The sequence below is a fragment of the Barbus barbus genome (genome assembly GCF_936440315.1).
Source record: "Barbus barbus genome assembly, chromosome: 44".
Classification (NCBI taxonomy): domain Eukaryota; kingdom Metazoa; phylum Chordata; class Actinopteri; order Cypriniformes; family Cyprinidae; genus Barbus; species Barbus barbus.
This window is the reverse complement of record NC_136722.1, coordinates 22,908,139-22,928,248: the sequence shown is the minus strand read 5'-3', so window position 1 is coordinate 22,928,248 and position 20,110 is coordinate 22,908,139. Positions and strand designations below refer to the sequence as shown.

The following is a 20,110-nucleotide window of genomic DNA, read 5'->3' as shown; positions in this document are numbered from 1 at the left end:
GTGCCCTTGAAAGGCAACTTTATATTGTTTAAAATGCCAAATATGAGGGCATAACAGAGATAATAAAGAGTAGAGCTGCCAACGGATTGCAAAGACAAAACAGAAAGATTAGAAGCCCTTGCTCTCAGTCCGGCCAAGTGAAGCAAAGGGCCTTCAGCAAAAACACATTCTAGTGAAATACCACATTAATACAGACTGTATATCGATGTTGATGAGCATTTATAATTCATTTAGCTGTGAAACCAGTCACCACCTTCATGTCCTTCACAAATGTAATAGTTTTTGGTGTTATATGTTCTAATCCAACAATTGTGTTCAATCATATAGTGGTTATAATAGTAGAGTAGTTATAGAAATATGTCCTGCATCTCAACTATAATCGGTCTATTTCTTCATATTATCATACCTGATGTTTTCTTTTCATTGTTCTGTCAGTAATTTAAAGGAATGGCTCACCGAAAAATGAAAATGAGCTAAAAATGTGTTCACTCTCAGGCCAATCTAGATGTAGATGAGTTTGTTTCTTCATCAGATTTGGAGAATTTTATAATTATATTAATGGTTCCTCTGCAGTGAATGGGTGCCGTCAGAATGAGAGTTAAACAGCTGATAAAACGTCACAATAATCCACACCACTCCAGTTCATCAATTAATATCTTGTAAAGCGATAAGTTGCATGCTTGTAAGAAACAAATCCACCATTAAAGCATTTTAACACTTACCCAAAATATAGGCCAAGTCTATAATCCATAAAAAAAAAATTATTGTAAACTGTGCTTGATCTGTGCATATTTTTCTCCTGATTCAGATGAGATTAAGCTTTTAACTGGACAAAGCAATTATGGACTCATATTTTAGCCGGAAGGAACTGTTAATGCAATCTTAATGATCAATTTGTTCATTACAAACACTTCAGGTATTGCGGTGACTCTCATTCTGACGGCACCCATTCACTGCAGAGGATCCAAGCAAGTAATGCAATGCTACATTTCTCTGAATCCTATGAAGAAGCTCATCTACATTTTGGATGGCCTGTTAATTCACAGAAAATCTTCATTTTTGAGTGATGTTTTCCTTTATAAGTTTTCTACTTTTTTGAAAATAGAAGTTTAGTATAAATGGTTTAGTATTATTATTAAATACATAATAATCATATTTAGATTTGAAAGCATCCTAATGCAATTTAATCAGTTCGTTAGATGGTTAACCATATCTTTTAATTCCAAGTACACCATTTAGAATTAAAATCAGATCTTGTACTTTACACTTAGCTTTGTTAAGGGGACGTCTCTTCAGGTACAAGTAAACAGGAACTACTTAACTGGCCTTGATTTAAAGTTAAATTGTGCATTCGAAACACCTGAGATAATAACAGAAATGTGTCGTGGCGTAAATTATTTCTTCTCGGGCATCGCTTTCTTTTGACTAATTAGACATATTCAAACTTACTAAATACATTGAGAATAGATATTAAGTTTTTTTTATCTTAACTTGACTGTGTAAAAAAGAAACAGAAAAAGACAGTACATTTAAATAAAAATAAAAAAACAGTTAAAAATTAATAGACTTAATAGTGAGATCAACACATTAATATATCTGGACAATCACATTAAAACTGCAGTCACATGTAATATTCTGAGTCATTAGTCACTGAAATCTTAAATATACTTCTGCTCTGGGATTCAAGTAAAATCACTCTGGATTTGAGTCCAAAGTCAAGTCAACATATCCAGTTTCGATGGGGAGTTTCTATTTGGATGTGATTTATGTTACTGTAAGAGCAGTGAAGTGCCTTCATCAGAAGGTACAGAGGTGATGCGTTACTGAGATCCTCGGTCAAGCTTACTTTTAATGAACCAACAAACATTTAACTAACTGATCAGATCGTTAACCATTAGACTCCCATCACCCTGGTGGTGATGCACGCTAATAATCTCGATTCTTCATTCTATTTAAAAATGAGGACCAAATTAAATCTAAACTAACTGGTCCTTCTGGAAAACACAAAAGGCTTTCCGCTATCAAACTATCTCTTGCTTTTAATGCTCTTTTATACATTTTATTAAACTAATACCTTTTTAGACGAAGCAGCTTCCACCATTTTTACATCATTATGTTGTTCATGGCTTCATGGCATCGATTTGTACAACAAGCATGGAATGTATGAATGCATATTTGTATGTAATAACAAACATGCATTCAAACGAACATACACTAAACACGCTATTTCCTAGTTCTATGCAACCTCATGTCTTCTTCTGACCGTCATGGGCGATCTGTTCGACCTCTACAGGTCTTTTTTGCTTTTCTTCGAGTGGTTCTGCTCAGCTTTGGACGGGTCTGGTTTCTCTGGTGACATCAGCTCCAGAAGATCCTCCAAAGCCTTCTTGATATCAGCTCCAAACCTGTGAGAATCCTGCAATCCAGAAAGAATATGAGAAACAAATTAACATTTTAATCAAACACTGCCATAAACCGGTATAAAGAAATCCAAAATGTTATGTTGTTCTCCCAAGCCTGTATGAATTTCTTTATTCATACAGATTTTTTTTGAAGAATGTTGGTAACCAAACATAACATATATGTACTTATTCTAATACTCTAGTACTAATACTTATTCATATTTTATCTTTATATTTTCAGTTTAAGATTTAGTAGTTTTGTTATATGTAACAACATTTTTGTACTTCAACTTCATTCTATATCAGTTATTTGCCATATCAGTTTATCTTTTAGCATATATATTAAATTTTTTCAGCTTTATTTCAATTACCAAAAATATTTTTAATGGTTTTAGTTTGAGGTTTTGAGGTTTTTAGTTTGTTTTATGAGTTTAGATCCTAACCAACTTTAAAAAAAAAAAAACACATTTTATCGATTAGTTTGCTAGTCTCAATTTTTCCCTTTTCTGTAGTTTCAGAAAAATGGTAATGGAAAAAAAGCAAGCTTGTGTACTAACAGTCTGAGGACAAGAGTGTTTGCAGGAAATGTGCAGGTTGATCATGTTTTCTCCGATGATAATGTAAGACACGCCATAACCATCATCTGCAACCTGTCAAGAGCACACAAATGAAAATAAATTAAATGCACACACAAAAATAAATAAATAAAATTGTGAATTTGCATGAATATTTCTGACCGGGCCAAATCCTCCACCGCAGGTGGTGTACTCTGGGTGGTTAACGAAATCAAACAGCTCCACCTGCTGAAGAGGAGTCTGACTGGTGGACAGACGCCATGTTTCTGAAAGCACCTGAAGGAAACACATTACATAATTTTTTTTAAGAGTATAAATATTTTAAGTATTATGTCAGTAACAAGAATTCGTTTTTTAGCCTAACGGTAATGAGAACTGTCATGAATGCAAAGTCGCAATGCAAAAAAAAAACGCTCAATCTGAGAAAGAATGAGAACATTTTCTTTGCGCAATTGTTTCTTTCACTCATGACACACATGCAAGGGCATTTGCAAGGAAGCAAGAATCAGATAAACTTGTTCAGTAGATCTATAGTAACTGCCTGGCCCTTCCCAGAGTTACACACCTCTTTAAGGAAAGGTGACTCCTCTCCCAGGTATTTGGACACGATGTAGAGGCAGAACAGGTGTCTGTCTATTCCTCCTCCTGTCATTGCCATCCTGTACAGATGCTGGTGTTTCTCAGACGCCGTACTGAAGAGACGCCAACACACTTCCTTACTCTAAAGTCACAGAGAAAGAGATGTTTATGCACTTGTGTTTGAATTTGTGAATTAATTGTTCTTAAACGATTCACAATGTAGCAATACAGGGTGAAATGATGTAATAAAAAGCAAAATAAAACTATTGTATTAAATTGAGAATTTCAGTAATTTGAAGGCATTTTTATGGCAATCATCATAACCTGAGGCATCACTCATGGCAATTACATTTAACAGCATTTAACAAATGTTTATGTCACTACAAAAGCAGAGCATGTAGAAGAGTGTGTACTGGAAGTGTCCTTTATCAATATGTTGATATATTAGTGGATTGTTACCTCTCCGCCCTCCAGAGCTCTGATGAAGGCGCAGCTCTCGCTGGTGCAGGAACGCACCGTCTCAGTCCGGCCCTCGCGGAATAAACGGGTCATAGACGCTTCGTAGGTCAGAGAGAACGTGCCTCGATTCTGGATGTGGGGAAGGAACAAGAACAGAAGAATATTATTGTTTGATCAATTATTCAGTCAAGTTTATATTTTAATACAATATAACTAAATTTAAAAAATTGTGGTTACTGGGCCTTTTGTGTAGCTACAAGGGCATTGCTGCGGTGTCCTGGGTGGTTGCTAAGGGTTTGGATAGTTGTTAGAGTGTTGCTATGCAACTGTTAGCATATGTTATGTTGTTAACTTGTCTTAGAATGTTGCTGGGATGTTTTTACATTGCTATCATGTTTTAGAACACTGCTTAAATGTTTCAACGTACTAATAGAATGTTTTAACATGTTACTAACAAGTTTTAAAATGTTGCTAACATTTTAACGTACGTGTTAATATGTTTTAACATTAACAACTTGGTAACATGTTCACCATGCTTTTAACATGTTTCAACATTGTTTTTACACATTTTTTGGCAAGTTTAATAAGCTTTTAACTAGGGATGCACCGAATGTTCGGCAACCGAAATTATTCTGCCAAAAATAGCAAAATAAGCGAAAAGACCGAACAATGACGTGATGCGATCAAATAGCAACCAGTGTAGAGTGAAAGGCGCACAGCAAACATGTCGGCAGTGTGGAAGCATTTAAAACTGTCCGAGAAAGACACAAAAATCATTATATAAGCACCGACAGCGAGAGACTGTTTAGGACTGTATCACATGTCTTCGATGAGAAGTGGAAGGGTGGTTGTTGCTGGTTAATGTATGATGATTGAAATCACAAAATAAACTGTATTTTTTTTACTTTATGTATTCTAATACACGCAAGAATTGCATGTATCCAGGCAACGCTTCACGAGATCGTTAGCCAGGTTTCAATGTCCAAAGTGCGAGGAAAATGTGCGCTGAATCAGTGTTCCTCGTCAGTTGCTCAGTCACATTTTTATGATTTTTACAAGGCATGTGACAGTGTGATACGCGTGACAAACATCTTCCCAAATTCATAATGAGAATCATTTATAAATCTGCTGTTCTCAACAAAAAGATGCAGGTTTCCTGCCAAAATAAAAGCAACAACTCATTAATTCATAAATGTTGGTATGGTAATTTTACTGTTGTTCGGTTAAATAAAATAAAGTAAGCCTATACATTTATTATAACATTCACACAGTGTTCAAATTGGGATCTGTAATATTTTCTAATGTTTTAAAAGGCTACATTTATTTGTACAGTAAAAAATACATGCCTGATTCAAGAAGGGGTCTCAAATGGCCAAAAAAATATTATTTTACTAATTTACTAATTTAAATTAAATTGTGCTTTGTTGGTATAATGTCTGCTAGAATGTTAAATAAATATTTTTTAATTGCTTTGTAATTTTTTATTCTTTGAAAAGCAAGACAAAACAGTAAAAAGCACATTTTGGCTATTTAATTCATGCAATGGTAAAACAAATTGAAAAATACATAGGGGAAAAAAGGCATTTCATTTTGTTCAGTTTCAGCCAAGAATTTTAATTTCGGTGCATTCCTACTTCTAACATGTTTTAACACAATGTTAGCTTCTAACATGTTTCTAGCATGTTTCAACACATTGCTACACTTTTTTTTTAAGCAAGTTTAGTAAGCTTATAACAGGTTTTAAAACATTGTTGCTATCATGTTTAACATTCTTCTAGCATGTTTCTAACATCTTTAACATTTCCAACATGTTTTAACACATTGTTTGTTGTAACACACGTTTTAACATTGTTTCAATATATAATATAAATATATTTTAATAATTAATCAAACTCGTATGTGTAAGTAATAGTCAAGATCACTACCTTAATAAAAACAATTATCTAGGGTTAAAAAAATGAAAACAAATCATATTGTGCCACAGTGTTAGTGAAACACATTCATAATTAATGTGATTCTCTACGTTCTGTTAGTGTGAAGTTGAGGAGAACTGACTTCAGTACACTACATGTGGTTTTGTGTGTTACACGGGTTCAATCTTACCCTATAATAGGCCAACTGTAGCGCAATCTGAATGAAGGCATCCGGGCTGATTTTACACTTTTTGATGGCGCCCTTGCCAAACTCTTGTATTGGCAACACATGAAAGTCGACGTCATCGGCTAGAGCCTGTGCCACAGCGAGAGAACGTTCGATACGCTCCTGACACTAAATACACATACAGGAAGATGAATTATTCAGTGTGTCCATTAGCGGTCACTGTATACGGCGTGTCTGTAAACATGAGAAGGTGTGACGGTGTGTTTGTACCTCTGCAGGTATGTTCCAGGTTAGTCTAGTAGGTGGAGGCAGGGAGGAGGCCACGTCTCCTTTACAGTGACCTTCTTCAGTATAACCCAGCTGGAAACTATCAGTAGTCATCACATACTGAGAGAGAAAGAGAGACAGCAGTATTAGAGAACAAATTTGAATGTAGTCTTGGAAAATTACTGAAAAAGTAAATTACTAAAGTTAAAAACCTAAAGATAGCGATTTTAAAAACTGGACAAAAGCACAAAAAATGACTTGCACTAAATTTAAAGAAAACTGAACTTATAAAAATAAAAGCTAATTCAAAATATTTAATATTTATTTTAAAAATGGGTTGATCTGATTAGTGTTGTCCTTATTATGTAGGAATGATTTAATTCAAACTAGATTATTATGTTTTACGCTTAAGAAACAAGCATCATTATTTAGCTTCTCTGATATTATACTCATCAGTACTCTTTTTCCCTCCTTCTGTCTCTCACCTCCCACACGTGAGCCATTATAGGTGCGTCTGCCCAGGAGTGCTCAGCATTGAGGCCGTTCTTCCCATTCTTATACACCACCACAGTGAACGACTTATCAAACCACCTGAAACACAAACACAGTGCAAAACACTGGCATGGCAAAGACAGAGACTATCACGCCTAGCTGTGTAAGAGACTACTGATTCTATTTACAATTAAGACAACATTTAGCATATTTGAAAGGTTTTAACTGATGGACGAATTTGGATGGACAAACATCTCACCTGTCGTAGCATTTGCCGTGCAGAAGGGACTTGGCATAGCGATCCAAATTGCCGGCAGGATCATCTCCCCTCATGCCTTGCTCATCGTCGTCCAGGGCAACGAAGAACGCCGCTTTCTCAATGCAGTCCAGAGATCTTTTATTCACTCCTGAGCTGAAGAACTCTTTCCTGGCCTGAGCCCAAGGGATTCTGGGAAATGAAGTTCAAAACATTTCATAGCAAGAATTAAAAAATGGAAACTTTGATTTCATATTAAAAAGATTTATATAAGGAAGGATTCTTAATATAAATGCATGTGAAATAATAAAATCAGGGTTGTTATATTTAACTAGACACAAAAAAAACACTTGAAATAAATGTCAGCTGAAATAAAATATAAAAAAACCTTAAACTTATTTTTAGCTAGTTGTCAAAGCAGCATTTCTGATTTTTGTTTAGTTTCACTTGAAGTACTAAAATAGTAGAAAACACAACTGATAAAGAAACTACATTTTGAATACATAAAAACTGTCTTATTGTTTATTTCCATCTATTGTATCTTGGCCTACTTCCATAAAAGCCGTATTTTAAATTTCTTTACATATAGATCACATGCATGTTTGTTTTGTGTCAAATAAACCCTTTAAAGTGCGTCAGCAGACATTACCTGTCTCCTGCCGTCAGGGCCGCAAGTTTGGCCTCTCCGGGCACCGGGGGTGATGGGTCGTCCATTATACGCTGAATCTGTTGCTCGATCTCTCTGGGAGACAGCATGCGGCCGGCGTGGTACAGCCACAGGCGGAAATAACGGCCTTGGTGGAACACCGCCACATACTCACTGTCCTGCCAGTGGATCAGGGAGTCTAAATACACATAGAAAACTAGTAAATGCACGCAAATTCTCACCGTTCACAATCATGCTTTGTGTATTATGTGCTCTTCAAGCATCAGCGAATGGTGCCAAAAGCAGATTAGAAGACACTCGGAGAGAAGGACACATCTGAGAGTGTTTGTATATCTGGGTCAGTCTGTGTGCGCAAAAAAAGGTCTGTCCAGGGTGTGTGTGTGTTTATCTGTGTAAGTTTATACAGTAAGATGTGTTTGTAATTGGGACCCTTCCAGGAAACTACTGGAAATATCTTTTGATCCTAGAAAGTATGAGGAAATGTGGTGGAGGAAAGACTGAAAAATGAACATTTTGAAGAAACTGTCAATTTAAAGAGAACAAATATACAGTAAAAATATATTAATTATATATATATATATACAGTTGAAGTGAAAACTTTACATACACCTTTCAGAATCTGCAAAATGTTAATTATTTTACCAAATGAGATGATTACCATTAATGAGATGATATGCTATTGCATGAACAGGAAAAAACTAAATAGTGTTTCAATCCCATCAGTTCCACCTAAAGAAAAGCTGTAAAGAAATTCTTCAACCAAAAATGTTATTCGTTTACCTATATGTCATGTAAGATTCAACAAGGCTGCATTTATTTAAACGAAAACACAGTCAAAACTGTGATATTGTGAAATATTAGCATAAATATTTAATTTTTATAGTTTTGCTAATGTAATTTATTCCTGTGATGCAAACCTGGATTTTCAGCATCATTACTCCAGTCTTCAGTGTCACACGATCCTTCAGAAATCATTCTAATATACTGATTTATTATGAGTGTTGAAACTGTTGTGCTGTTTCTTATTGCTTTTTGGAACATGTGATACTTTTTGGTGAATACAAAGCTAAAAAGAGCAGCATTTGTTCAAAATAGAAACATTTTCTAACAATATAAGTCTTTACTGTGACTTTTTATTCATTTACCCATCCCTCCTGAATAAAAGAATGAAGAAAGAAAAAAATGTACTGACCCCAAACTTTTGAATAGCATTGTATAATGTAACAAAACATTTATTTTTTAAACAAATGCTGTTCTTTTAAACTTTCTATTCATCAAAGAATCCTGAAAACATTTATAATTGTTCCCACAGAAATATGACGCAGCATAATTGTTTTTAACATTGATAATAATAATAAATATTTCTTGAGCAGCAAATCTCAATGAAGACTGGAGTAATGATACTGAAAATCAGATTTGATCACAGGAATAAATTACATTTTAACATATATTCAAATAAACAACAGTTATTTAAAATTGTAATAATATTTCCCAATATTGCTGTTTTTACTGTATTTTTAAACAAACAAATGTAGCCTGGGCAAAGATAATAAAAGAATCTCGGCTTACCCGTCTCTTCTCCTGGAATGCGTGTGGTGTTGAAGATCCTCTCACATTGAGCGGCACACAAAGGAACATTTAAAACTGGCACACGGCTCTAAAAGACAAGAGTTATACTGTTAATCAAGGTAATTTAAACCAAAATCTAGTTTTCATAACTATTTTCCACCCTCCTTCAATTAAATGGACAGTCCACCCAAACATAATATTCATTCTTATTTCACATTTTTGTTTGGACTACCACTTTAAGAATGCTGTTATTGCTTCTGTAATTTAGCAATATGTAAATTACCTGTTATAATTATCTAAATTCCACGTGGCATAGATTAAAAGCTCAATCATCAAACTGGGCAAAATTGCTAATATATAAATGTATATAAGATTGCTAATCTGCTTAATATGTAAATCGGACTCAAGTTTAGTTGCCATGAAGAATCAGAGTAAACGCATGAGGACGTTTTATGGTGTACATGTACAAAGCACACTAAACTTTCAAAAGAGAAAATGTTTTCCTGTTTTAGTTCTCTTTAACACAAGTATGCAAAACACAGACTCAATGCACACAGCCCTGCGGGTCTTCTCTATTCACACACACAGTCTCCATCAACCATCCATAACCTAACAAAGTTCAATGCACAGCTAAAAACAGCTCTGCAATCAATCTTTGTCATCACTCGGGGCGATGAGAGTTTCACCCCACCCTCGCCCAATAACATCTGTCAGCGCTGCAATGTGGACTCACAGGTTTGATTTCCTCTCTGTTGAGTTTCCTGCGGTACAAGAGGCATGCATGCAGTGTGTTTCCTGCTCTTGCGGCTTGAATCGGTGTAGGCGTCACGTAGAGGAAGTCCTGAAGATGAAAGAGAAGGACTCAAGAAGGTGGAATATAAAAATATCACTTTGAACTTCCTGCTTGTTTTTGCATCTGTGAGCCGTACCATTCCATAGTAGTTGCTATTGACCATGAGTGGGCCACGCCCCCTCAGGTAGACATACTCCTCCCACCAATCACTGACCTTGAAGATGCAGACACAAGAAAATCAATTCTCAAAAAATAAATAAATAAATAAATAATATAAAACAGGTTAGGAAATCTTTGTACCATCTTACAGTTTAAACCCACAAGCAAAATATGATTTTCAGGTAAACGTGAAATTAAAACTGACGTGAACATGAAATATTTGCCTTCTTATTGAATTAATATTAAATGTAATATTCATTTTAATATTAAATTAAAATCAATATCAACTTCAATATTAAACTTTTTTAATAAATATTAAATTCCCTGTTTTTGCTAATTAACATTTATTTTAATTTAAATATAAATGTTTGTTTTTGTAATTAAAATATAATTGTTCTGTGAACGACTTGGATTTTCGACTGATGTCACAAACAAAGCTCTCTTACTTCCCAACCTCTGTCCTCAAATCACCTTTCATTTGGTATGTAAAGCCCATATTAAACTAAATATTTAATAATGGTAATGTTATGTAATGCCGATATTAAACCTAATATGCAATAAATATTAAATTCCTCATCTCTGCTTGTTAGCACACAATTTAATTCTAAATAAAATATAAATGTTTGTTTTCATAACCTTTCATCAAAATGAAATAAAAATGCAACTTCTTCCACTCCGACATATCCCCTATAGCATTCTAAAACAAAACCAATCAGAGCGCCTTATCACTAGTTTTATTTAGATTTCTTCTTGACATCCTGGGCTGACGCTCACAAGTCCGGGGTAAGTATACAGCGCGCTGCTAACACTCCCACCACCTCTACTCCGTGTGTTTCTCTGCACAGGCCCTGTACACCCAGGACGCGATCTTCCCAGATGTCCTTCACTCCGGCGCCGGGACGCCACGGACCCTGGGTGCACCAGCAGCAGAAGACGCGAGCCAGGCCCCGGACGACGACCTCTCCCCCTCCACCGCCTCCGGTCTTCGAGATCTCCACCCGGAACCGCTTCGCTCCCCTCCGCGAGACGGAACGTGACGCTGTGATCGTCGGAGACTCCATCATCCGGCACGTCCGTGCTGCGTTAGCTGAAGGTAAAGTGCACACTCTCTGTTTCCCCAGTGCTCATGTTCTCAATGTTTCTGCGCAGATACCCACGATCCTGAAGGGCGACGAGAGCATCGGTTAACGACACCAAGCTTTATATTATACGGTTACAATCGGTTAAAGAGACACTGAAGAGGGACTTCAGGAGCCTGATCGAGACGGTACGCAGCACATCACCCGCGACGATGATCATCGTGTCAGGACCGCTTCCGACGTATCGACGAGGACACAAAAGGTTCAGTAGACTTTTTGCTTTGAACGAATGGTTTTTGTCATGGTGTAAAGAACAGAAACAGCTCTTTGTTAATAATTGGAATCTTTTCTGGGAGCGTCCTAGGCTTTTTCGTTCTGATGGCCTGCACCCCAGCAAAGTCGGAGCGGAACTCCTGTCGGACAACATCTCCAGGACGCTACGCTCCATCTGACTAGTAAGCCAATTCTCAAATAACTACTATGATGACTTTTGTTCTACCCACTTAAAAGATAGAAGTACTTGCGTTGTCCAATCTATACAGACCGTGTCTGTTCCCCGAATAGCGAGGTCAAAATATAAATTTAATGCAGGATCTAGAAAAAATCTGATCGTGATTAAACCAGAAATACGCAAAATAAATGAACAAAAACAATTTTTAAAGCTTGGGCTCCTAAATATTAGATCACTCGCACCCAAAGCAGTTATTGTAAATGAAATGATCACAGATAATAATTTTGATGTACTCTGCCTGACTGAAACCTGGCTTAAACCAAATTAATATTTTGGTCTGAATGACTCCACCAAGCTACTGTTATAAACATGAGCCCCGTCAGACTGGTCATGGTGGAGGTGTTGCAACAATATATAGTGATATTCTCAATGTTATTCAGAAAACAGGATACAGGAGGTTTAACGCATTCGAAATACTTCTGCTTAAATGTTACACTGTTAGATATGCAAAATAAATCTCTCCTATCTCTTGCTCTGGCTACTGTGTATAGACCGACAGCGCCAGAGATAGGTTTCCTACAGATTTCCTAAAAGAATTTGCAGATTTCCTCTCAGATCTATTGGTCAATGTTGATAAAGTGCTAATTGTCGGAGATTTTAACATTCACGTTGATAATACAAATGATGCGTTAGGACTTGCGTTTACTGACCTAATAAACTCTTTTGGAGTCAAGCAAAACATCACCGGGCCCACTCATCATTTTAATCATACGCTAGATTTAATTATATCGCATGGAATTAATCTTACCGATATAGATATCGTACCTCAAAGTGATGTTACTGATCATTTCCTTGTATCGTGCATGCTGCATATTACTGATATTAGTTGGCTCCGCGTTATCGTCCGGGCAGAACTATTGTTCCAGCCACCAAAGACAGATTCACAAATAACCTGCCTGATTTATCTCAACTGATCTGTGTACCCATAAATACACATGAACTAGACGAAATGACTAGCAACATGGGCACTATCTTCTCTAATACATTAGAAGCTGCTGCCCCCCTCAAATTGAAAAAGATTAGAGAAAAACTTACTGCGCCATGGTACAACAGTTATACCCATTCTCTCAAGAAAGAAACTCATAATCTTGAGCGCAAATGGAGAAAAACTAACTTAGAAGTTTTTAGAACTAAAGGAGGTAGAGCTTTTTCACATTTGGCTCCCAAACTCTGGAATAGCCTTCCTGATAACGTTCGGGGTTCAGACACACTCTCTCTGTTTAAATCTAGATTAAAGACACATCTCTTTAGCCAAGCATTCACATAATGCCTCTTATAATCTTGTACTGCAGTTATATCTGATCAAATGTACATTATTATTATTCTTTAGCTTGGGTTGAACAAATCATTTTTGCTTAGATGGAACAGCAGCTACGCTAATTATGTCTCTATTTGTTTCTCTGTTTCTAGGAATTACAGAAGCTTCAGTCTGGATCCTTAAATGATCTGAGATGACCGAACACCTGAGAAAAGATAATGCCAACCCCTCAGAGGACCTCAGAGGATGCCAACGCTCAGACAACATACAGAATTACAAAATTTTGCCATAAGTTAAATATATTAAGGTTCTGCACGGTACTGTGGAAACTTAATTTCCTGTAGAGCTGCTTTGCAACGATTTGTATCGTAAAAAGCGCTATACAAATAAACTTGAACATTTTCATTTGATTTCAGAGCCAACCTGAATGTTTAATTTCAGGTTGCAAACTTTTTTTTATGGTTGCATTAGAAGATGACCTGTATTGTGTAAAGTTTGTGTGTATGGTTTGCTGGATGCTCTCACATAGTTGGATGCCCACATGGCTTTCAGTTTGAGGTACCACTGCAGGCGGTTTCCCAGACTGCTCTCAAACTCCTTGGCCAGAGTCGTCATTCTCTCATATTCAGAATCGCTCATCAACAGACGAGCAGATTCCAGATACTACAAAGTGAGAGAGAATGTTAATAATTAATATTTTTTTCCCCATATAAAGTTGTTTAGTGACACATTTTGGTTATGATGATGACATAATGATGATCTCACCCTCTTAATAGTGTCCTTCACTGCTGGAACAGGTAGGTTGGGCAAAGATCCTTGGTAGCTGTACAATAGAGGCTGTCTGCCTGAGAAGATCCGGACCATGGCCTGAAAACAAGCATATTTGAAGGCAACGTGTGTAATTGTGATGTTAAAGTACTCTCCTATCCAGTTTAATATGCATTGACAATTATGCACAAGTAAATTATTTGTAGGATAGTTCCCTCAAAGCCCGACACAACAATACTGACTCCACCAGAGCTGCAAAAGTACAAACTTCACCTTTATTTACCGTTACAGGTTGGGTGATTGTAGGTTAGGTGTGTCTGGAAGTATGACTGTACTAACCGCCCAGATTTTGGTGGTGTTAGACACTTTCCCGTGTTGTTCAAACATCCAGCCGTGATACGAGAGTAACTGCTTCAGGCAAAGCCTCATGGTGAAGATCAGCGAGAGCCAGAGCAGAGTGCTGAACAACACAGCAGAAACCACCGTCCGACACTGAATGCTCAGGGAATCACTACAGACAAAGAGACACAATATTTACACTGCTGTATGCAATACTGTTATTAATGTTTTATTAGTTGTTGGGACACTATGAAAACAGGTGCAATCTGATAAGGCAATTTCTTAAGCACATTTTTGAAAGATTGTAAATATCCTATAAGACAAATAATGTATTTAAGTGTTGCATTATCACTTTCAGTGAACTTTTAGATGATTCATTTTATTATGCAAAATCAGATCAGATCTTTTATGATCGTCCTCTACTGACAAACAAGTTCTCTTCTTATCATAATGACAGTTTTTTTTAAGGAGTAAAGTATTATTTTAAAATGTGAAAAAATTAGTGCTGTCAAACAATGAATCGCGATTAATCGCATCCAAAATAAAAGTTTTTATTTACATAATATATCTGTGTGTACTGTGTATATTTAGTATGTTAATATAAATACACACACACAGTATATATTTTGAACATATTTACATGTATACATTTATTTTCATATATTTATATTATATACAAATATATTTAATATATAAAGTAAAATTTTTCTTAAATATATACATGTATGGGTGTGCATTTATATATACATAATAAATATACATAGTGCACACACATATACTATGTAAACAAAAACTTTTATTTTGGATGCAATTAATCATTTGACAGAACTAGAAAAAATATAACATCGACTGGAGATAACTAAAATTATTTTTAATAACACCTGATATTTTAAAAGAATTAAATAAAATATGTACATTGCTATTCAAAAGCCTTATTTTACTATTTTTTGATAGAAGTCTCTAATGTTCACCAAGGCTGCATTTATTTGATCAAAAAATACAGTAAAAGTACTATTCTAAAATATTATTACCATTTGAAATAACTGGGTTTTTTTTATTTATTGTAATATATTTTAGGATGTAATTTATTCCTGTGATGTAAAGCTGTATTTTCAGCATCATTACTCCAGTCTTCAGTGTCACGTGATCCTTCAGAAATCATTCTGATATCCTGATTTACTGCTCAAGAAACATTTAGTATAATCAATGCTGAAAACAGTTGCTTTTTGATGACATTTATTTGAAACAGAAATCTTTGTTAACATTATAAATGTCTTTATGGTCACTTTTCATTAATGCATTCTTGCTAAATAAAAGTGTTCATTTCTTTAACAACTTTTTTTTTTATTGCTCCAAACTTTTGAATGGATCAAAGAATAACGCCGTAATGCTAGCTGTCATTTCCAAATATGTTTTAATCAGAAATTCTAAAAGAGACGAAAAAATTTAGTTCCTTGTAGCGACTCAAAAAAAACAACTTAATTAAAATATCTGGATAATTGTTGATCTATTTAGAATTTTTTTATATTAAATCACACAAAGTTTGCATCGGCTATTTATTATTAAAGTCATTGTTACACACATAATGAGGGACACAAAATAACATCTGTCTGGTAGAATAACTCTTCTGCTTTTGTCTGAAAGCAACTGAATCAAGGTGTGTGAAGGTACACACCCTCTTTGGGTGTATGGGTGGGAACCCCATACATTTAAAAAGTTTCAATGCGAGTTACATAAGAGGATGACAAATGTTCACTGAAGCGGTTCACACTGCACATAATTCATTTGTTTTGCCAGTTTGTCTTTAAAGAGCAAGGCATCAGGTTTCCATGTGGTAATGTGACCTCTATTACCTGACCGGCAGATGTTCCTGGATTTTAGCGATGAGGCCCATGGAAGGGTCCGAGCGCGTGTACATGGTGGCCAAGATCGCTATGACAACGAACAGCCATGAGGACGGGCTGGCGGGATACACACCAGTGATCACATTGTTCTGTATGAGAGAGAGAATAAACAAACATCGCCAGAACAAACATAAGACACATCATGAAATCCAGCTGGGGAATGTGTGACAATAAACATTAAAAACAAGGCAACAAAATATAAAAATCAGCTATTTTCTTTTGTAATAGAGACTATATAGCGCATTGTAGTGTTCATTTGTGTACTTTTAAAAAAATAAATACATTTTATAATCAATTAGAAATGCGTTATCAACATTAAACACACTATTTACATAAAAATAAAATGGACAGATTTACCAGATGACAAAATAAAATCCTAATTAGCTATTTGCTTTTGTAATAAAGTGTTTATTGCTGTTGTTAATTTGTGAATTTTGTTGTAAAATAAATATATGTTTGTTTTTAGAATCAAACAAATAAAAAGCATTATCGACATTAAACTACTACATGACCTGCTTTTGTAATAAAGATTTAGTTTTGTCCATTTTATTGTTTGTTTGTGCATTTTATTGTAATATAACAAAATACTTGATTTCATGATGAAATATAAAAATGCATTATCAAAGTTAAACACACTATTACATAAACAAAAAAAATCTAAATAAAACAGACAAACTGAGTGGATGACCAAAAAAATCTAAATGAGCTAATAATATTTGGTATCATAATAAATAAATTATTGTGTATTTTGTTGTTCATTTTATCCTAAAATAAATAAATGTGGGTATTTTTTTTATAATCAAGTATAAAGATGCATTGTCAACATTTAATGCACTATTACATAAACGAAAATAAGTAGAAAATGGATGGATTTAATAGATGACAAAATATCAAAATTAAATTTGCTTTTGTAATAAAGATTTATTGTTCACTTGTGCATTTTAGTTTTTAAATAAATGTTTGTTTTTATAATCAAATATAAAAATGCATTAACATTTAAATAAACATTTTAATGAATATATGTAGCCTAGCATCTACAATACAAGCTGTTTTAAACCAATTACATTACGTAAAGGAAGTTAAATGCATTGCAAACAGCATTTGATGTTACTTTTAAAGCCGTTAATATGCGTTTACCTTCAGCCGTGTGACGCGTTTCTTCCAGGAGCGGAGGCCTGACAGATAGACCTGTCTCAGGGCCTGATGGGACAGCTGCAGGTCGATCCCCTCTGGAGTGATAGTGAACTGAAACGCCACGGCCTGATGGGCTTCTGCCATTTCTAAAGAGAGTGTGAGACAAAGACAGCAGCTCAAATTTCCCTGCAGCAAAGGTACAGTACTCTGTGCATGATCGCAGCTCTCCACGTTCATCGCTTTATCTCACTTACGCGTAGTTGAACACCAGCCAGCATCCATTATAAACCAACAATTTGAGTTATGATCTATTAACACAAGAGCATTGAGTGCTTCTGATACAGACGTTTCTGTTAAGGGCTCTTTTTATGCCTATAAATACGATCACCAGCTCGTGAGAGTCCGTTTCCAGCCTGTGTAAATGAAGGGAAACTGCCTTTATCCAGCCTTGTCATGCTTTCATTGCTCATTCAGACAGACTCGACACTTAGACTTTATATATAAATGAATCATATAAATAAATAAAATCACTCCCACATCTACATCCAGAGAAGATGTATCTATGGCAACAGTGTTGTTATGGCAACCGGGAGCAAAGGGTTTCCTCATGACTACCAGTCTGCTCAACCAAAACACTGTTACAGTATTCATCAAGATTCACTGCCATCATATCTTCATATATATATTATATTATATATATATATATATATATATATACAGTTGAAGTTAAAACTTTACATACACCTTTCAGAATCTGCAAAATGTTAATTATTTTACCAAAATAAGAGGGATCATACAAAATGCATGTATGATAATAGTTGAATTTATAAAACTGACCCCGTTCAAAAGTTTACATACACTTGATTCTTAATACTGTGTTGTTACCTGAACGATCCAAAGCTGTGTTTTTTTTGTTTAGTGATGTTTGTTCATGAGTCCCTTGTTTGTCCTGAACAGTTAAACTGTCTGCTGTTCTTCAGAAAAATCCTTCAGGTCCCACAAATTCTTTGGTTTTCCAGCATTTTTGTGTATTTGAACCCTTTCCAACAATGACTGTATGATTTTGAGATTCATCTTCCCACACTGAGGACAACTGAGGGACTCATATGCAACTATTACAGAAGATTCAAACGCTCACTGATGATCCAGAAGGAAAAAACATGCATTAAGAAAACTTTTGAAGAGAATGAAGATGAGTACATTTTTCTTCTTTTGCCTAAATATCATATTTGTTCATTTAGTACTGCCCTTCAGAAGCTACAGAAGATGTTTTCCAGACGACAAATTAAGTTAAATTTACCTTTATCTTCAACTTTGGCTTTTCCTTCTGGAGCATTTTGAACGGGGTCATTTTTATAAATTCAACTTATTTTCTCTTGTGGAATATATGTAAACATCTTTTATGTGAAATATCTTATTCAGGTCAGTACTACATAAACAATTACATGCATTTTGTATGATCTCTCTTATTTTGGTAAAATAATTAACATTTTGCAGATGGTAAAAGAAGCTTTACACTGTCAAAAAATTATAAAAATAATTTACACACCTATACATTTGCACATGCATAAAAACAATATAAACAAATGACAAACGGCAATATTGGTGTTAACTAAAACTAAAATAACCTAATCAGAAATATTTAAAAAACAATAGCTGAAATTATAATAATAAAAACTTATTAATAATATATAATATTACTATACCATGTGACATGCTTACGCATTTGAAAAAGTTATTTTTTAAATCAGATATTAATTTAATAAATATATTTTAATACATCAAATATTTATTTTAATTTCCAACTGCTATTTTTTTTTTTTTAAAGGCTACTAGTTCATTTAAAAATATTTATAAAAAAAAAAAAAATGTATAACAAGTGTATGCGTAAATACATATAATCAAAATTAGGGCAAAAATCGTTAAACATTAAGCAAAGTTCTGATAAGAATAAGTTCAAAACACTATCTGGGTGTGCAAATACTCAATCTACGTCATCCCATGGGACACCGCTTTCTGGCACTGAATTACACGAAACATGCAAATGAGGCGCTTTCACAAGCGACCAGCAGGGGGCGCTGCACAGAGATGAATTGAATGAACTTTAACCCAATTTAAAAAAAAACGACTTAAATTAATTTACATATATTGCATTAAAACACTGGAATATGGTCATTTGGAATAAAAAATATAAATAACGCTGAAACAATAAAAAATAAACGCGTAAAACGACATACAGGTGCTAGACTTCAGCATTTGTTATTCGATTAAACGACAATTTAATCCTCCCACAGACTCACCGACCTTTATAAAAAGGGTTTATTGCATAACAATAACAAAACAGTTAATCATTAATAACCTACTGATATCTAAAAAAACTGGCAGGCGAAACTTACACCGAACCTGAAAACACAACACACTGCCAAAATAAACAGCAGCTAGGCGCTTTAATCAGCATATGAGCTTTATAACATCGAAATGACTGAGAGTCGAATGTCATTAAAATAGAGCTGGAAAGGTAATTTAAGTATAGTCACGGCCAATAACCGGTATAAACACCCCACACATCTCCATCATCCATCATCTCATCACGCCTCAGATTAGCATTTGTGTCAGAAAGCATCATCCCTACCTGCTGTTTACTGATGAGGGGAACAATGTGACGGGCTCCACTGCTCCCGATTATAAACGTAAAAAAGAATTACTAATAAGCGCGTAATAACCCTAATATAGATGCTAAGGGCTCACTGGTATGAAGCGTAACTGGAAGTACCTTTGATACAAACTGCGAAAGAATGT

At 35.0% G+C, this 20,110-nt stretch overlaps 1 protein-coding gene across 1 annotated transcript; it reads right to left on the bottom strand.

Moving 5' to 3' along the window:
* Nucleotides 1-1,097: 1,097 nt before the first annotated feature.
* On the bottom strand, nt 1,098-20,108 carry LOC306863332 (carnitine O-palmitoyltransferase 1, liver isoform-like). Its single transcript, XM_079406595.1, has 19 exons — nt 19,944-20,108; nt 17,315-17,457; nt 16,127-16,266; nt 14,274-14,445; nt 13,932-14,033; nt 13,692-13,829; nt 10,296-10,373; nt 10,100-10,207; nt 9,367-9,454; nt 7,780-7,975; nt 7,134-7,322; nt 6,868-6,973; nt 6,386-6,502; nt 6,119-6,283; nt 4,016-4,144; nt 3,543-3,698; nt 3,140-3,253; nt 2,960-3,052; nt 1,098-2,416 (listed from the first exon to the last, which is right to left on the bottom strand). The coding sequence occupies exons 2-19, from the start codon at nt 17,453-17,455 to the stop codon at nt 2,288-2,290; spliced, it is 2,361 nt and encodes a 786-aa protein (XP_079262721.1). The 5' UTR covers nt 17,456-17,457; nt 19,944-20,108; the 3' UTR covers nt 1,098-2,287.
* Nucleotides 20,109-20,110: the final 2 nt, after the last annotated feature.

What these genes read in the sequence shown, in the direction of transcription:
- LOC306863332 (XM_079406595.1), bottom strand. Translation starts at nt 17,455, where the DNA reads ATGGCAGAAGCCCATCAGGCCGTGGCGTTTCAGTTCACTATCACTCCA. An exon ending in GCCCTGACGGCAGGAGACAG is followed by an intron (nt 7,323 to 7,779) that starts GTAATGTCTGCT and finishes TTCATTTCCCAG; the next exon opens with AATCCCTTGGGCTCAGGCCA. An exon ending in GCGGTGGAGGATTTGGCCCG is followed by an intron (nt 3,053 to 3,139) that starts GTCAGAAATATT and finishes TGCTCTTGACAG; the next exon opens with GTTGCAGATGATGGTTATGG.